This window comes from Zingiber officinale, chromosome 9B (genome assembly GCF_018446385.1).
Source record: "Zingiber officinale cultivar Zhangliang chromosome 9B, Zo_v1.1, whole genome shotgun sequence".
NCBI lineage: Eukaryota > Viridiplantae > Streptophyta > Magnoliopsida > Zingiberales > Zingiberaceae > Zingiber > Zingiber officinale.
This window is the reverse complement of record NC_056003.1, coordinates 7,944,316-7,958,941: the sequence shown is the minus strand read 5'-3', so window position 1 is coordinate 7,958,941 and position 14,626 is coordinate 7,944,316. Positions and strand designations below refer to the sequence as shown.

Below are 14,626 nucleotides of genomic sequence, written 5' to 3'. Positions count from 1 at the left end.
TTTGAGTATCATGAAGTTTTCCATATCGACACCAATAAAGGGCTCAATAACTGAGGGAGGAGATGCTAGGAGTTTCTTGGACCAATTGGCAGACTGATTCACCTCAGATGAAAAGGTTGAGACTACCACACTTCTTACAAAGTTGGTAACCATGCGGTATACTAGAAAAGGAAACATAAAGGAGAGACTGAGGCTTGAGACACCTGAAAGTGATCACCTAGCATCTAGATCTCAAGGTTCAAGCAAGAAGAGAAAGATGATCAATAAAGGAAAAGGAAAGCAGACTGCAGATTCTGGGAGTTTTCAAAATTTTGTTAATTCGGAAGTTAATTTAGCTATAGTACCCACTGACACTTGGTGGATAGATACCGGTGCTACTACTTACATAAGTGTCACTATGCAAGGTTGTCTCAAGAGCCGACTTCTGCTTGATGGTGAAATATACATCTATACAGGAAATGGAAAGAAGGCTAAAGTCGAGTCGATTAGTGTTTTTAGGCTTTGTTTAGGAACTAATATTTTTTTGGATTTAGAAAATACATTTATTGTATCGTCTTTTCGACTGAATTTAATTTCAATTTCTTGTTTGGACAAATCATGCTATTCTTGTTCATTTAGAAATGGAATTTTCAGTATTTTCTTTAATTCATTATTGGTTGGCAATGATTCCTTGGTTGATAAGCTTTATAAATTGAACACCTTTACTCCTACGGTTGACAACATAATAATGCATAGTATAGGTATGAAACGTAAATTGACTGACGATAATTCTTCCATATTGTGGCATAGGCGTTTAGGCAGGCCCAGCTCAAGACATAGGTCATTAAGGCCTATGCCTAGGGCTCCAACATTATTGGGGCCCATTGATTAAATAATTAAGTAAAGACATTAAAAAAAATAAATTGAGTCATTCTATTAATTAATGATAACATACACATTAATAAATATGATGCTAACCCATTAATGACATCTTATTAATTAATTCATTATTCCTATTTACACATTACACGTATCCTTATTTCCTCATAATTACAATTAGCAAGATTTTATTTTATTTAATCTTATTTCCTGATAATTGCACTTAGCCAAGATTTTATTCTATTTAATTATATATCTTATAAAACTAATAAATTCTTTCCTTCTCAATATCTCTAAAAAAATCCTAATTGTTCTTTTATCAATGCTTCGTCCCTATTTCTTTTCTCATCAATAATTTTGTACGTTTATGCTCTTTCGCCAGTGATACTCTTAGAGAACGTCCTTCTTCTCCCTCGCTGATAATATTTCTTTCTCACTCTTTCTTTTACTTCCTCAATAATAATATGAATCAGAGATTTTTTTTATCCATACAATGTAAAGTAAAATGTTTCATAAAAAATCAAAATTAAAATTAATAAAGTTTTATTTACGTTCAATGTCTAAAAAAAAAATTTAGCAGTGTTAAAAAAATATATAAATATTAGCGAGAAAACTAAATTTTATATAAAAATAATATTTTATTTTTAAAAAAATAAATCAAAATTTTTTTAAACTGTCATTCTCAATCCCAAATTTAAATGAAAAAAACTTGAGAAAAAAAATTAAAATATATTAAAGGATTTTTTAAATTTATTTTTGCATAGGGCCTCGGGGAATCTTGAGATGGCCCTGCATTTAGAACATATATCCAAACAATGCCTAGAAGGGTTAATGTCACATGAAATTTTTGATTCTCTTGACATGTCAAACTTTGATGTTTGCATAGAGTGTATCAAGGGGAAGACTACTAACAAAAGGAATAAGGGGCTAGTCATTGTAGTGACATTTTGGAGCTAATACATATGGATATTTGTGGGTCATTGCCTAAGGTATCTTAGAATGGACACACATATTTTATTAGCTTCATAGACGACTATTCTAGATTTGACTATTTGTACCTAATTCATGAGAAATCGCAATCTTTAGATATGTTCAAAATTTTCAAAGCCGAAGTTGAACTTCAACTAGGTAAGAAAATTAAAGCTGTCCAATCCGACCGTAGAGGTGAATATTACGATCGATATGATGGATCAAGTGAACAACATCCAAGACCTTTTGCGAATTACCTTGCTGAGTGTGGAATTGTGCCTCAATATACCATGCTTGGTACACCCAGTCAGAATAGTGTAGCTGAGCGTCGCAATCGAACCCTAAAAGACATGATAAGAAGTATGATGACTTTCACTTCTGTACTAGAATCCTTGTGGGATGAAGTACTCAAGACTGCAGTTTACCTACTCAATAGAGTACCTAGTAAGACAGTAACTAAAACTTTATTCAAGATGTAGACGGATAAGAAGCCTACCATTAGGCACTTACATGTCTGGGGTTGTCCAGCTGAAGTTAGGCCTTACAAGCCTAATGAAAGGAAACTGGACTCAAGAACGGTTAGCTGTAATTTTGTAGGATACTCTGAGAAGTCAAGAGGGTATAAATTTTATGATCCTTTTAATAGATCTTTCTTCGAAACGGGAAATGCCAAGTTCATTGAGGATAATGAGAGTAATAAAATCAGGGAAGTATCTTTTGAGAAAAGCATTGACGATCCTTTGTGGTTACTACTAGTGTGATCAATAGCGGTATGGTTACCATACCGCACATTATGGGTATCACACATCTAGTGAGCGTAGTGAACCAAGATATTCCCATGACATCTCAAATGCAATTGGAGGAACCTGCCACTGAAATTGAAGTATTGCCTCATATTGATGAGCAAGTACCTCAACCACTTCAAACACAAGTGTCTTTAAGCCGATCCACAAGGGAACGGAGAACCACCAATTCTCATGATTATATTTATCTCTAAGAGCATGATTTTGACATAGGGTTGGAGAGCGATCCTACATTTTTCCAAAAAGTCAAACAATGTTCTAACCTTGAAAGGTGGATTAACGCCATGCAAGAAGAGTTGAAGTCTATGGCAGACAATGACATTTAGGAACTTGTTGAATTGCCTGAACGAAAGAAACTCGTTGGCTGTAAATGGATATTTAAAACCAAGCGGAATTCAAAGGGCAATGTCGAAAAGTATAAGGCCCATCTTGTTGCCAAGTGATTCACTCAAAAAGAAGACATTGATTACAAGGAGACTTTCTCATCTGTGTCAACGAAAGACTCTTTTAGGGTAATCATGGCACTTGTAGCTCATTATGATTTGGAGCAACATCAAATGGACGTAAAGACTGCATTCCTCAATGGAGACATAGAGGAGTCTATATATATGGTGCAACCAGAGAACTTTGAGTCTAAAGACTCAAAGCACCTAGTATGTAGATTAAAGAAGCCCATTTATGGTTAAAGCAGGCATCCTGTTAGTGGTACTAGAAATTTGATCAAGTAGTTACCTCATTTGGATTTAAAAAGAACCCCGTTGATCAGTACATAAATGTCAAGTTCAGTGGGAGCAAATTTATTATACATGTTTTGTATATGGACGATATATTGCTTGCGAGCAATAATAAGGATCTGTTGCTTCAAACTAAGTCATTTCTATCTGGTAATTTTGAAATGAAAGATCTTGGTGAAGTATCCTTTATTTTAGGTATACAGATTTATCGTAATCGTTCAAGAGGCATTCTTGGACTTTCACAATAGGCCTATATTGAAAAGGTGCTTATAAGGTATGGTATGTAGAACTGTACACCTGGTGACACGCTTGTATCAAGAGGTGACAAGTTCAACTTGCAGCAATATCCACGGCTTGAACCTGAAATAAAGGAGATGGAGCAATTCCCATATGCATCAGCAATGGGAAGTCTCATGTATGCACAAGTTTGTACTCGACCAGATATAGCATTTATAGTGGGGATGTTAGATAGATATGTTGTAACCCAGGACCGTCACATTGGAAAGTGGTAAAGAGAGTGATGTGGTATTTGCAAAGAACTAAAGGGCATATGCTCACGTATCGGAGATCAGATCATTTGGAGGTGATTGGATATTCAGACTCCGATTTTGCTGGATGATTGGATAGCAGAAGATCTACTTCAGGCTATATTTTCATGCTTGTTGGAGGGGCTATATCTTGGAAGAGCCTCAAGCAGACGCTAGTAGCCACTTCTACTATGGAGACAGAGTTGGTAGCATGCTATGAAGCATCCAATCACGGAATTTGGCTGCGAAACTTTATCACAGTATTACAGATCATTGAAGGCATCGACAGACCATTGATGATCTACTGTGATAATAAAGTCGCAGAACTTTATGCCAAGAATAACCGCAGTTCGTCGAAGTCCAAGCACATTGACATTAAGTTTCTAGCTGTTAAAGAAAGAGTTTAGAGTTGTCAGATTATGGTAGAGTACATCGGCATAGATTCCATGTTGGCCGATCCACTCACCAAAGGCTTGGTGCCTAAGGTGTTTCATGCGCATTTTGTAGATATGGGAGTCCTTCTTATGGAAGAAGAACTCATCTAATGGGAGTCTGTATTTATTATTGCTCTATATTTGATAATAAAGACAAACATTTTGTTTTGATTATTATACATACTTAAAGTTTAAAATATTAATGGAAATTTATATATTTGTTTGACACTCTGATTGTAATATCATCATTTACTATTGTTGTGTAGCATTTAGTATTTGTAAATATAATACAGATTCTTTTTAGAATCATAAAGTGGATCATAATTTGCTATTGTAGTTTAGCATAAAGTATTTTGCAAATATGATCTGACATCTTTTGAGGTCATCTTAGGACCAGTTGAAAATTAATATGTACTGATCACATTTTATGTAATTTTTATTCTACCCATCTATATCTTGATCTATGCCATTAATGACATTGGTATTGTGATTACTGTTGGGGGTTGTTACGATCATATACAGTAGCTATGACCTCTTTAGTTTTATACTAATGAAATTAATAGACCAGATTGTTTGTAGGGGTATCTTGTACCCATAAAATTTGATATCAACTAAAGTTTTACTTGTATTCCACATACAACTCACATATAGCCAAAGTGGGAGATTGTTAGTTATAATTATCCCTATTAGGTGGGCTTATTTGTAAGTTGTATATGTGAATACGATCTGAACACTTTAAAGTGATCTAACTTATGCTTATTGGATTCGGTTATTGGATGTATACCATGTATGTGTAGAATCTTTAGTCTCGCATCTATTATCATTTATATGTTGATAATAGATATTCAGTATATATATGAACTTATAGTCCCACGTCTATGATTATCTATGAGCTGATAATAGATATACACTATATAATGGGTTGATCCCCAGAGGATTAGAACATCTTTGAGACATCTCTTCGTTCCCCATTGACGAAGAGGATTCGGCGCCGTCAACCCTAACTTCTCCGGAAGGCCAACCTTCTTCTCCTTCTTATTCTGCAGGATTATTAGATCGACGAGCTCTACACGAAGAACAATGACAATTCCACTGCATTCAGGTTCTTTGTAATTATAGTATTTACTTTTTTATGTCATGTTCTGATGAAAGTTACTTACATAATTAATGAAAACCCACTAACTTCATATTCTACCTCACTAACTCAACTAATGTTAATATATTAAACATAGATATTTTTCTTTTAGCCACTACTATCACTAATCGTCACCTCATCAACCTATTAATTTAATTATTAATTTTGAATCATTTCATTAACAAAAACAACGATGTAACTAGTGTGATGCAGTGCGAGGTGGAACGATCTGGCAGCGAGAGGCCTCTGAGGATGATGAGCCATGTCAATATATCTAGCATGACATGCCGATGAGATCCTCATTTTATAAAGCAGACAGGATAGGAGATCTAAACTCTGACTTAAAATGAGATTTTAAGCACTGATAATTCCATTGATGTTTCATACTGCTATTTGATGAACACCTGGAGTTGCAATATCTAGTTCCCCCTGCAGTAAACTAAATGGAATACTCGCATGTGCATCAAAAGGTTGGTTGATGAGCAGCTGAAAATGCTATTTTAGCTGGGGCATCACTTATCCAAAAGGGACAGCCTACTCGTCTGTCGAGTGGTCCAGAAAATTAAACTATTGTCTATATCTTAATCAAAAGGAACAAGACTTGGGAGATAATAACATTATGCTAAACATAATATAAATTACTGACCAGCCTATATATATCTATAACCTTTCTCGTTAAGTTAAAGGGCTCTGGTTCCATATCCAATTACCCTATATCCCCAGATTTTCTTCAATCATTCAAGTCCCAATATGATCTCATTATCTTACAACTGTGTCTTCTGTTGACTGATGCACATGGATTGGTGGATAGCCATCAGTTTCTTGTGGGTTTTAAAATTTATGCAGCTGGTCCTGCTACACTGAGCAGTTAGACAGTCCCATCTCGTCCTACACTGCATGTACTGTTTTATATGTATAGGACTCGCACAAAATGCCGTCGATGTGCATGTGATAAAATGAATAGAGCGCACTTGAAATGCCATTTTATGTGAGGCAGTGTCTGTCATTGATACAAGTTAATTAGCAATTAAAGTGGCAAATTATTAACTGAAATACGATGGCTCTGCTCCGGATCTTGAGGAAAAATAATAATAATAGAAGTATGTTCTGTCCATATGTAGAAGATATTGAAAGCTGACAACGAGTACTGAAACTTAAAGCTGAAGTATACTGTAGGTCTGTAGCGCTGCTACAAGTGCAGGAAGGGAGATATCACTAGAGAGTTATCCATGGTACAGCAATTAGATGGAGCCATTTTCAGCGGGTGCATGATAGTGAGAGTCGTCAGGAATCAAAAGGAAGGAGAGAGTGGTGTGGCAGAAGGAACTGGTCCAGTAGAGACTAGAGAGTCACGGTTTTCTGAGAGGAGAGAAAGGAATAGAAGGTGGTCACGAAGGACAAACGCGGTGAGAAGCACTGAGAAATGCGTTGATTAGTGAAGGAAGGAAAGCGTCGAATACGAAACACTGTAAAAGTCTCTTTGTCTTTCTACGTTTCCTTCTTGTATGTCACGTCACATCTATCCATCTGTCTAGCCAATCCGTCTTATTCAGAACCTTTCCTTTTCTTTCGTTGATTTTCTGGAGCAATAAAAAAACTTCTGTTAACTTGTTTACAATATATAAAAAAAAAAAAGTGTATTTTAAGACTTAATTTATGATCGCGGGCTAACCACGATTCGTGGCCATGGTTTAGTGCAGCCATGAGTTCCTCATTTTCTCTCCTTTTCCTCCCTTGTTGTTTTGTTTTTACACTACTGATGATCCTTTACTAGAATTGAAATCTTTTTTCCTTTTGCTATACACTCACCAGGGTAAACTGGCACTAGTTGTCTCCATGGATCTTCTGTAAGATAATTACTACTGGAACGTGTCAGTTTCTGAGATTTATTTTTATTATCGGGTCATGTCAAATGTATTTATTTTGTACATTTCTACGTCCAATAAGTCAATTTTTAAATTAATTTATTAACCCATGCATTTTACACTTGAGAGTTTTGATGAAGTAGAACCTTAACCACAAGCTCCTCTAATGGTAATAAAACTTTATTTCTAATTATATAAACTCATCTAAAACAAGTAATTATGTTTATCTCAGATATTTCTCAAAGTATTGATATTTTTTTTTAATCCTCGTTTATCTTAAAGTTTTATGTGATCTCATATCCATCCAGCTTAACTATTAATCCATTAATAAAACTCATTTTATATATTCAAATCCAAGCCATGCTAGAACAATCTTAAACCCCATCTGGCAATATTAAACATACTTATGATCCAAGTAAGTATTTCATAAGGCCTCACTTCTAAATATTCAACTTGATTCACATGAATGAACAGATTAGAGTTACTTTTTCAAGATTATAAGACTTAGATATGCAAAATAACGAATAATAACAAGGGAGGCATAATTTGAAGCCATTTGGAACTCCATTGTTTTGCTTTTCAAAGGTTTAAGTAGCTTCTCCCCAAGAGGACCTTGATTATCAGAGTCACATTTTGTGCGCTTTCTAACACACAACTTTCCTAGACAACAGACCAACCGAAGCACCAAGCCCCATCCTCTACTTACACACACTTGCGCTCCAAGGCTTTGAGCTTCAAGTGAAGGTCTCAGGTAGTGGTCTTCCTTGAAGGAATGCTCGGAACAGCACAAGAGACCTCTCAGGCTGTGAGAATGGAGCTTCATGGGAAGCTCCTCTTATGGTAGCAAATGACAAGATATCACCATAAACTTGAGTCCATCCACCAACCTGTTCCAAATTTTCTCAACATCAAATTTCTGATTTCATCTTCAGACAAACCACTCAATTTTCGATAGGCTGGCAGATTTAGAGTTCACCTGTTCTCCCTCAAACCAAACTCTATATGGAACTGTTGTTTTCAGTCCTATCTCCTTTGCCAACTTTTGCACCAGAGTTCGACTCCCAGTCAATGGGATCACAGAATCCTGATCACCACTGAAATGAATGTCAAGCATCAGAATTGTTTGGCTACTCTAAGTAACTGAAGTGTGCTTGGATTGATGGCTTCAATACTTAATTTACCTGTAAACCAATACAGGGATTCCGGCCTTCACAATGGATCCTACAACGTTAATTGTTGGTATTTCCAAGTTGAGTACTTCATAATCGAGAACGCTTGTGAAACAACAAACAGAAGTTAGGGCAATATAAGTGTTTACATTCAAAACTAGAATTACTCGTTGTCTCATCTCAAAAAAAAATGTTTTTTTTCCTAATGAACATATACAAGTTTAAACATCAGTACCTGCTGCAAACAGTCCATTTAGTAACTCCTGAAAGGTGTGCGTGAAGGGAATCTTGTACATCTTTGCGGTTGAGATAACTCACCGTTTCATCTTCGACACAAACATCAACGTGCTCTGTAACTTGCTGCATCACAGGGAAAATATGCTTCAGATGGAAGTCTAATGAGAAATATGAAGGAATTATCATTTAGAGATTGTTAAGCCAACTGTTGATATCCTATAAATTTAAGATCGAAGTATGTCACAAATCAATATAAAGAAAACAAAGAACAAATACGATTCAGAACTTACATGAGGACTTAGAACAGCGGACTGAGCTAGAACTGAAGATATACAAACATCAAGAGTGACGTCGTATTTGTCGACAAATCGGCTTGTTTCTCTTGTGACTTGGCTCATCACTCTTTGACAGAGTGGACTAAGAGATCCTCTGTAATACTCACCAACATAGCGTGAGTAGTTACATGCAGAAGTGAATATTTTATACGTAGAATCTGATATCAAGCCATGGGACCAAAAGAACTCCGCTCTTGAGTTGAAATCAGTTGAGAACTCAAGGACTGGATTGCCCAACTGCAGTTGACAGCCAAAAAAATCAAAAATTTTAATATGAAGATATTAAAATACAAAAAAAAAAATCTCTTCACAGTTCATACTCACGGCAATTCCTTTTAGGTTGAAGATCTTTTCCTTGTTATTAAACTCAACCATGAGTTTAGCAAGTTGTGGAACATAATGGCCTGGTAACAGTTGAGTTATTGAGATCAACAAAGAACGAGCTACACATATTTCTAACTAGAAAATCAAAATCCTTGTCATTCTTTTACCTGCATAGCTTTCTCCGGCTATGTATAAATCCCTGCTCTTGTAATGTGGGAACCTTGTGAACCAGCGTTGAAGGAAAATCAAATTATCTCTGGCTTTATAAATTGAAACAAACAAAAAAATTAGACTCGCCACAGCTGCCAATTATGCATAAATTACAAGGCTCTGTGTCATTTGTATTTCAGAATCCTCAAGATTTACATTAAAAGTTGATTTGATAGTCAAACAAAATGATCTCGGAAAAAGCTGAATGAAGATTCTACCTGTCATCTTATCATTCACACCCTCATAGAAGGAAGAATCTCTTGAGTACGAGAAACCAACTCCTGCTGGGGTCTCCAAATACAACATGTTGCCTTCTGCAAATTTGAGGGAGAGGTCACTTCTTTTAGAGAATGGATTAAGCATAAGGGAAGAACAATTCAAAGAAATAATATTCATGGCGCTGCAATTGATACCTTTGTTCCAACTATACTCATTTGTCACCAGCACTTCACCTTTTGGTCTGAAAGGCCCATTCTCTGAGAATGCCCCGACCCCAACAGAGGAGCAACCGGGTCCTTTCAACCAAACAAGATAATCTAGATCAGATAAATCGATAAACCAAATAAAGGCTAAATTTTCTTTGATTTCCATGATTAATAGATCATTCAGGCCTTCTATCAAGCACATTCAAGGCATGAAATGTCAAAACAGGTTCAAAATCCTTTGTTTCCTCCTAGGAAGAAATTTCTGAGCGAGCTCTTGAATTACCTCCATTCAACCAGAGAACCAGGGGCTTTGTGGATGGATCGAACTCTGCTTCGGCAAAGTAGTAAAAAAGAGCCCTCCCTTTCAGCTCATCCACTGTGATGTAGCCTGAGAACTGCTGGAAGCTAACCTGAGGCTGGCCAGGCAGCCTGAGGATCCTGTCTTGGAGAGAGAAATTAGCATCCAACTCCCTTGAGCAACACATTTGGAAAAGCGTGACAGAGACGATCAGAATGCCCCTCCATGCCCATGTTAGAGAAGGAGACTGCATGTTCCTAGAGAGAGAGGAGCAACGCTGTGTGGAGTGATTGCATGCGTTAACTTTAGAAGGCCTTATATACAAGGAGAAGCCTCATGGACCATTCAATCAGCTCTCGCTTTTCCTTACTGAAAACTGACACTGAATTTGGCCTTTAACCATGACTTATTGCGCTTTTTGTGCTAACTAATGGTGGCACCGCTCCAGTGCAGCAGTTCTCCCCACATTTGAGAAGCTCCAAACCAGAGGGAAAAAGAAAACCTTGAGCTGCCCAAACAAACAAAAGGTTTTCCTTCTCCCAAGATTTTCCCGCTGACACTCATGGCCCATCAACAGCAATTGTCAATGGAGTTTTCTGCAGCCGGTCTTGTATGCCAACTTATTGCTTCTGCTTTGATGGATCAGCACTGGACATGTATTGTTAGAGAAGGCATTTGCAGTTACTCCAATAGATTCTCGATATGCAAAACGCAGCACATCAAAATAATAGAAAATTCTCACGGGGTGCCTTCAGAGTTTAATAAGCCAAACAGAACATGAAATCCCAAAGGGAGAGGTGCACCCAAGAAAGTGGCTCTATCAAACACCTTTATGAGCAATATATAGCTTGTCATTATTAGTGAAGTATTCTCCAAGGAAGAAGCAATTGCTTGCTTGTGGAAGTATATGAAAGTTGTTCAGAAAAGATGCCATTGCTGGCTTGTTGAAGTGCATGAAAGCTATTCTGAAAAAAGTGCCAAACATGATGATGTACTGCGCACAATGCGGCCTGTCTCCAATAAATAAACTACATATTGATGATCATAGGTATGTTTTTGCATTTTGATGTTGTAGTTCAACAGATATGCAACGAACATTGTTTAACATCAAATAACTATCGTACTTTTGTTGTATATTATGTGTTTTTTATAATTATTTTAAAATATAATTAAAATTAGTAAGTAGTTTTGGATTTTTTTTAATTCACTTTTTAAGAACATGTATGAACTGGGAATTAGAGTTATTTTAAATTATAAAGAGTGAAAAATTTTAATTCTGTAAACTATGAAAAAAAAAAACTCTAAACTAAAAATTTGAAGAATCTAATCAAAGCGCTTCGGCTCCTCGGATCTGGCAGTGATTGGACCTATCAATTTTATGGTACAAACATTTGTCAGTGCAGTGTGGAAACGAGGACTTGGACAGATTGTCAAAATTTAATGGAAGCGTACGTTTATATTTATTTTTCCACAGGGAAGGCAATTCACCTTTCTTTCATCTTATAAGTTTTCATTTCAGATATTTCTTAAAGGAATTATTATTATTATTATTTTTTAAAAAATAGGGATTCTAATAGTACATGTTTCAATAAAATCACTAGATTTTAAGTTTTCCCCAGTCCAATGGAAGCGCATTGAATGTGACGAAAGCAAAGAACTCAAGAATTGAAATTATTATATAAAATATATAACTCAAAACTCCTATACGCGGTCATAAATAAATTTAATTAAATTAAAATAGTTTTAATTAAATTTTAAAAATAATATTTTATTATAATACCATTAGTAATAATTTTAACCTTTATGTCAAATTTATTAATATAGTGCTGAAATAATATTTTTTATATAAAAAATAGGATAGATGTTTTTTTTATAAAGAACATCTTTTTAATTTATATATATATATTTTTTTTTATATTTACCTTCGGCCACTTCAGTTCCTGCGATTTCATACCCTATCACCACTGTTGACAAGCTACCGTACAGCAGCAACTGCAGCAGCTTTTGAATAATTTTCAAAAAAAGCTTCGCTTGTGTTTCTGGCCGCCGCTGCCTCTCTGTCTCCCGTCCGAGCCGCTAAATTCCAAAAGCTTGTGGGCGGATGGGCGTCGCGTGAGACGGGGAGAGCAGGCCAAGTTTCCCTTGTGCATGAGTTGGCTTTTTGGTCTCCCTTCTTTATGCTTTCTTCACTTTTTGGTCCCTGCGATGATGCTTGCTGTAAGTGAGCGAGCAGCGAGTAATCATTTCCGCGAGAGTAATCATTAGGGGGAAAGCTGGGCCAGGCGTGCCTTCATCCACTGGCTGCCTCCTGCTTGCATTTTGTAGCTCTGGGGCAAACCGCATTTCTAGAAGTACAAGGGCCATGCTGTAAAATTGATCATTTGTATTCTCATTCCGTTTTACCTTTCATTTCATTTCATCCCGATGCTGCAGGTAAGGCATCAATTACATCTCTGCGCGGTGAACACCGCGGTGAACACCATGCAATGATGAATCCCACCTCATTTCCCATAGAATATGCATGAATCCCCTTCCACTGCGTTCACATGCCACATGAGGACAAGAACACACGAACATCAAGAAGAAACAATGCCATGGTTATTGATTGCTGCTAATTAAGTTTTAATTTTCATGCTGAATAATTAATTGATCTACAACTAAATTTACTCAAGAAAAAGCCTTTCAGCTTGGAAAAAGACGCACTTCTGACGCTGAGACCACTCCGAGGCCTGTATGAGCTCTGCGTTCTGTTTACGGACCCTGTCGTTCTCGTCTGCCGTTCCATCAGCTTGCTGTTCCGCTCGAGCAAGGCTCGGTTCTCCTTCTTCAGGCCTTCAATCTGACTCCACAGGCCTTGGATCGCCAACCGTTTCTCCTCGTTTCTCCCGATCAACTCGATCAGCTGCTTCTGGCTTTCCTCCATCACCCCCAAAGTCTCTTCGGAGCAGGAAATTCTGCTCTCGATTGCTCCAAATGCAGACTCAAACGCAACGTCATCATCCGCACCGGATCCAGGGTCAGAAACAGAGGTGACTTTGCCAATGCCAAGAGCAGAGGAAGGTGATCGAAAGTGGCTCGAGTTTTCTGGCAATGAACACTTGTTCAATTCTTTTTGAGCATCAGGATTGGCATCCTCTAACATTTTGCCTTCGTAGTCTGTGGATGTTCCGATGCAGAATTAGAGTAAAAAATTGGAAACTGAAATGAAAATGAAAATTAGCAGGAAAAAACTGACTCGAGCATGCAAACTCTATTCTCTTGAGGATTTCAAATCTATTTTGTTCTAAGCAAGAAGGATTTGTGGAGTATATATAGAAAGGAGATGGAGAATTTAAATGCGATATATAAACGGAGGTGTTTAATTTCATTTACTTCTGGATTGAAAATCTTAATTTTTTGGACCGTTTTATGGGAAAAGAGGGAAATATTTTTTCTTTGCGCGTGATGAACGGAAGTATTTAATCCGTAATTAATTACCATATTCTATATTAATTAAAATATCAATAACTTTGTAAATGTAATGATTAAAATTCAATATCAATATATTTAGAGTTACAAAAAAAATCTAGAAAGTTAATTTTAAAATTAAATTGATCAAATTTCATAGATTAAGTTGGCCTAAAGAATTTGAATGCCATTATTAAAAAAAAAAATCAAATTTATGAATCCTGAGTTTAAATCCTAAATCATCGAGATTTCTTATATGAGGTACCTATTAAAATAAAATTTAAGAAAGTATTGACCAAAATTTCTATGAGACATTATGAAATCCGGCAAATACATTCTAAATCTTAGTTTTTTCTAACCTATTCTTTGACTACTTTTTATTAAATAATTTTTATTTTATAAATTTAGAATTACATTGGGTAAAAGTTTGTTTTCCAAATAAGAAAGTCCCATTTTAATTTTTGATATTGTTTAAACACTGTTTGATATTGTTTACTGTTTCAATAATCATTCATTTTATGTTTCTGATTTAAATTCTAAATTGATAAGGTATATTGTAATAACTATAAAATCATAGATGTTATATATAATATTTTATAATAGTTATAATTTATTTGATGTTATAACTACAATAATTGTAGTAACTACGTTTTGTAGTTTATAACTATAATAATTATAGTAAATACTATTTTGTAATTGTTACAATATGAAAAATAATCTTAGAAATAGTATTAAAATTCTTTGAGGTATCTTAAAAGACTTTAAATGATATTTTTTGGGCTTAAGATTGGACCGTTATGGGTTAACAAATGTAGATCTTTAAATAAATTTTTAATTTGTTATATTGTGTGTCTAC

General features: G+C 35.8%; 2 protein-coding genes across 2 annotated transcripts; both read right to left on the bottom strand.

Moving 5' to 3' along the window:
- Nucleotides 1–7,745: 7,745 nt before the first annotated feature.
- LOC122024950 (serine carboxypeptidase-like 45) lies at nucleotides 7,746–10,921 on the bottom strand. Its single transcript, XM_042583691.1, has 10 exons — nucleotides 10,309–10,921; nucleotides 10,014–10,115; nucleotides 9,819–9,914; nucleotides 9,558–9,650; nucleotides 9,391–9,470; nucleotides 9,022–9,303; nucleotides 8,730–8,854; nucleotides 8,507–8,599; nucleotides 8,302–8,419; nucleotides 7,746–8,212 (listed from the first exon to the last, which is right to left on the bottom strand). Exons 1-10 carry the CDS (start codon nucleotides 10,574–10,576, stop codon nucleotides 8,060–8,062), a joined length of 1,410 nt encoding a protein of 469 aa, XP_042439625.1. The 5' UTR covers nucleotides 10,577–10,921; the 3' UTR covers nucleotides 7,746–8,059.
- Nucleotides 10,922–12,720: 1,799 nt separating this feature from the next.
- On the bottom strand, nucleotides 12,721–13,601 carry LOC122024951. Its single transcript, XM_042583693.1, has 2 exons — nucleotides 13,559–13,601; nucleotides 12,721–13,479 (listed from the first exon to the last, which is right to left on the bottom strand). Exon 2 carries the CDS (start codon nucleotides 13,463–13,465, stop codon nucleotides 12,953–12,955), a length of 513 nt encoding a protein of 170 aa, XP_042439627.1. The 5' UTR covers nucleotides 13,466–13,479; nucleotides 13,559–13,601; the 3' UTR covers nucleotides 12,721–12,952.
- Between the last annotated feature and the right edge of the window lie 1,025 nt (nucleotides 13,602–14,626).

Coding starts and splice junctions, on each gene's coding strand:
- LOC122024950 (XM_042583691.1), bottom strand. CDS start 10,576: ATGCAGTCTCCTTCTCTAACATGGGCATGGAGGGGCATTCTGATCGTC. Junction 9,651..9,818: donor TGTGAATGATAAGATGACAG/GTAGAATCTTCA, acceptor CAATTTATAAAG/CCAGAGATAATTTGATTTTC. Junction 9,471..9,557: donor AGCCGGAGAAAGCTATGCAG/GTAAAAGAATGA, acceptor AACTGTTACCAG/GCCATTATGTTCCACAACTT.
- LOC122024951 (XM_042583693.1), bottom strand. CDS start 13,465: ATGTTAGAGGATGCCAATCCTGATGCTCAAAAAGAATTGAACAAGTGT.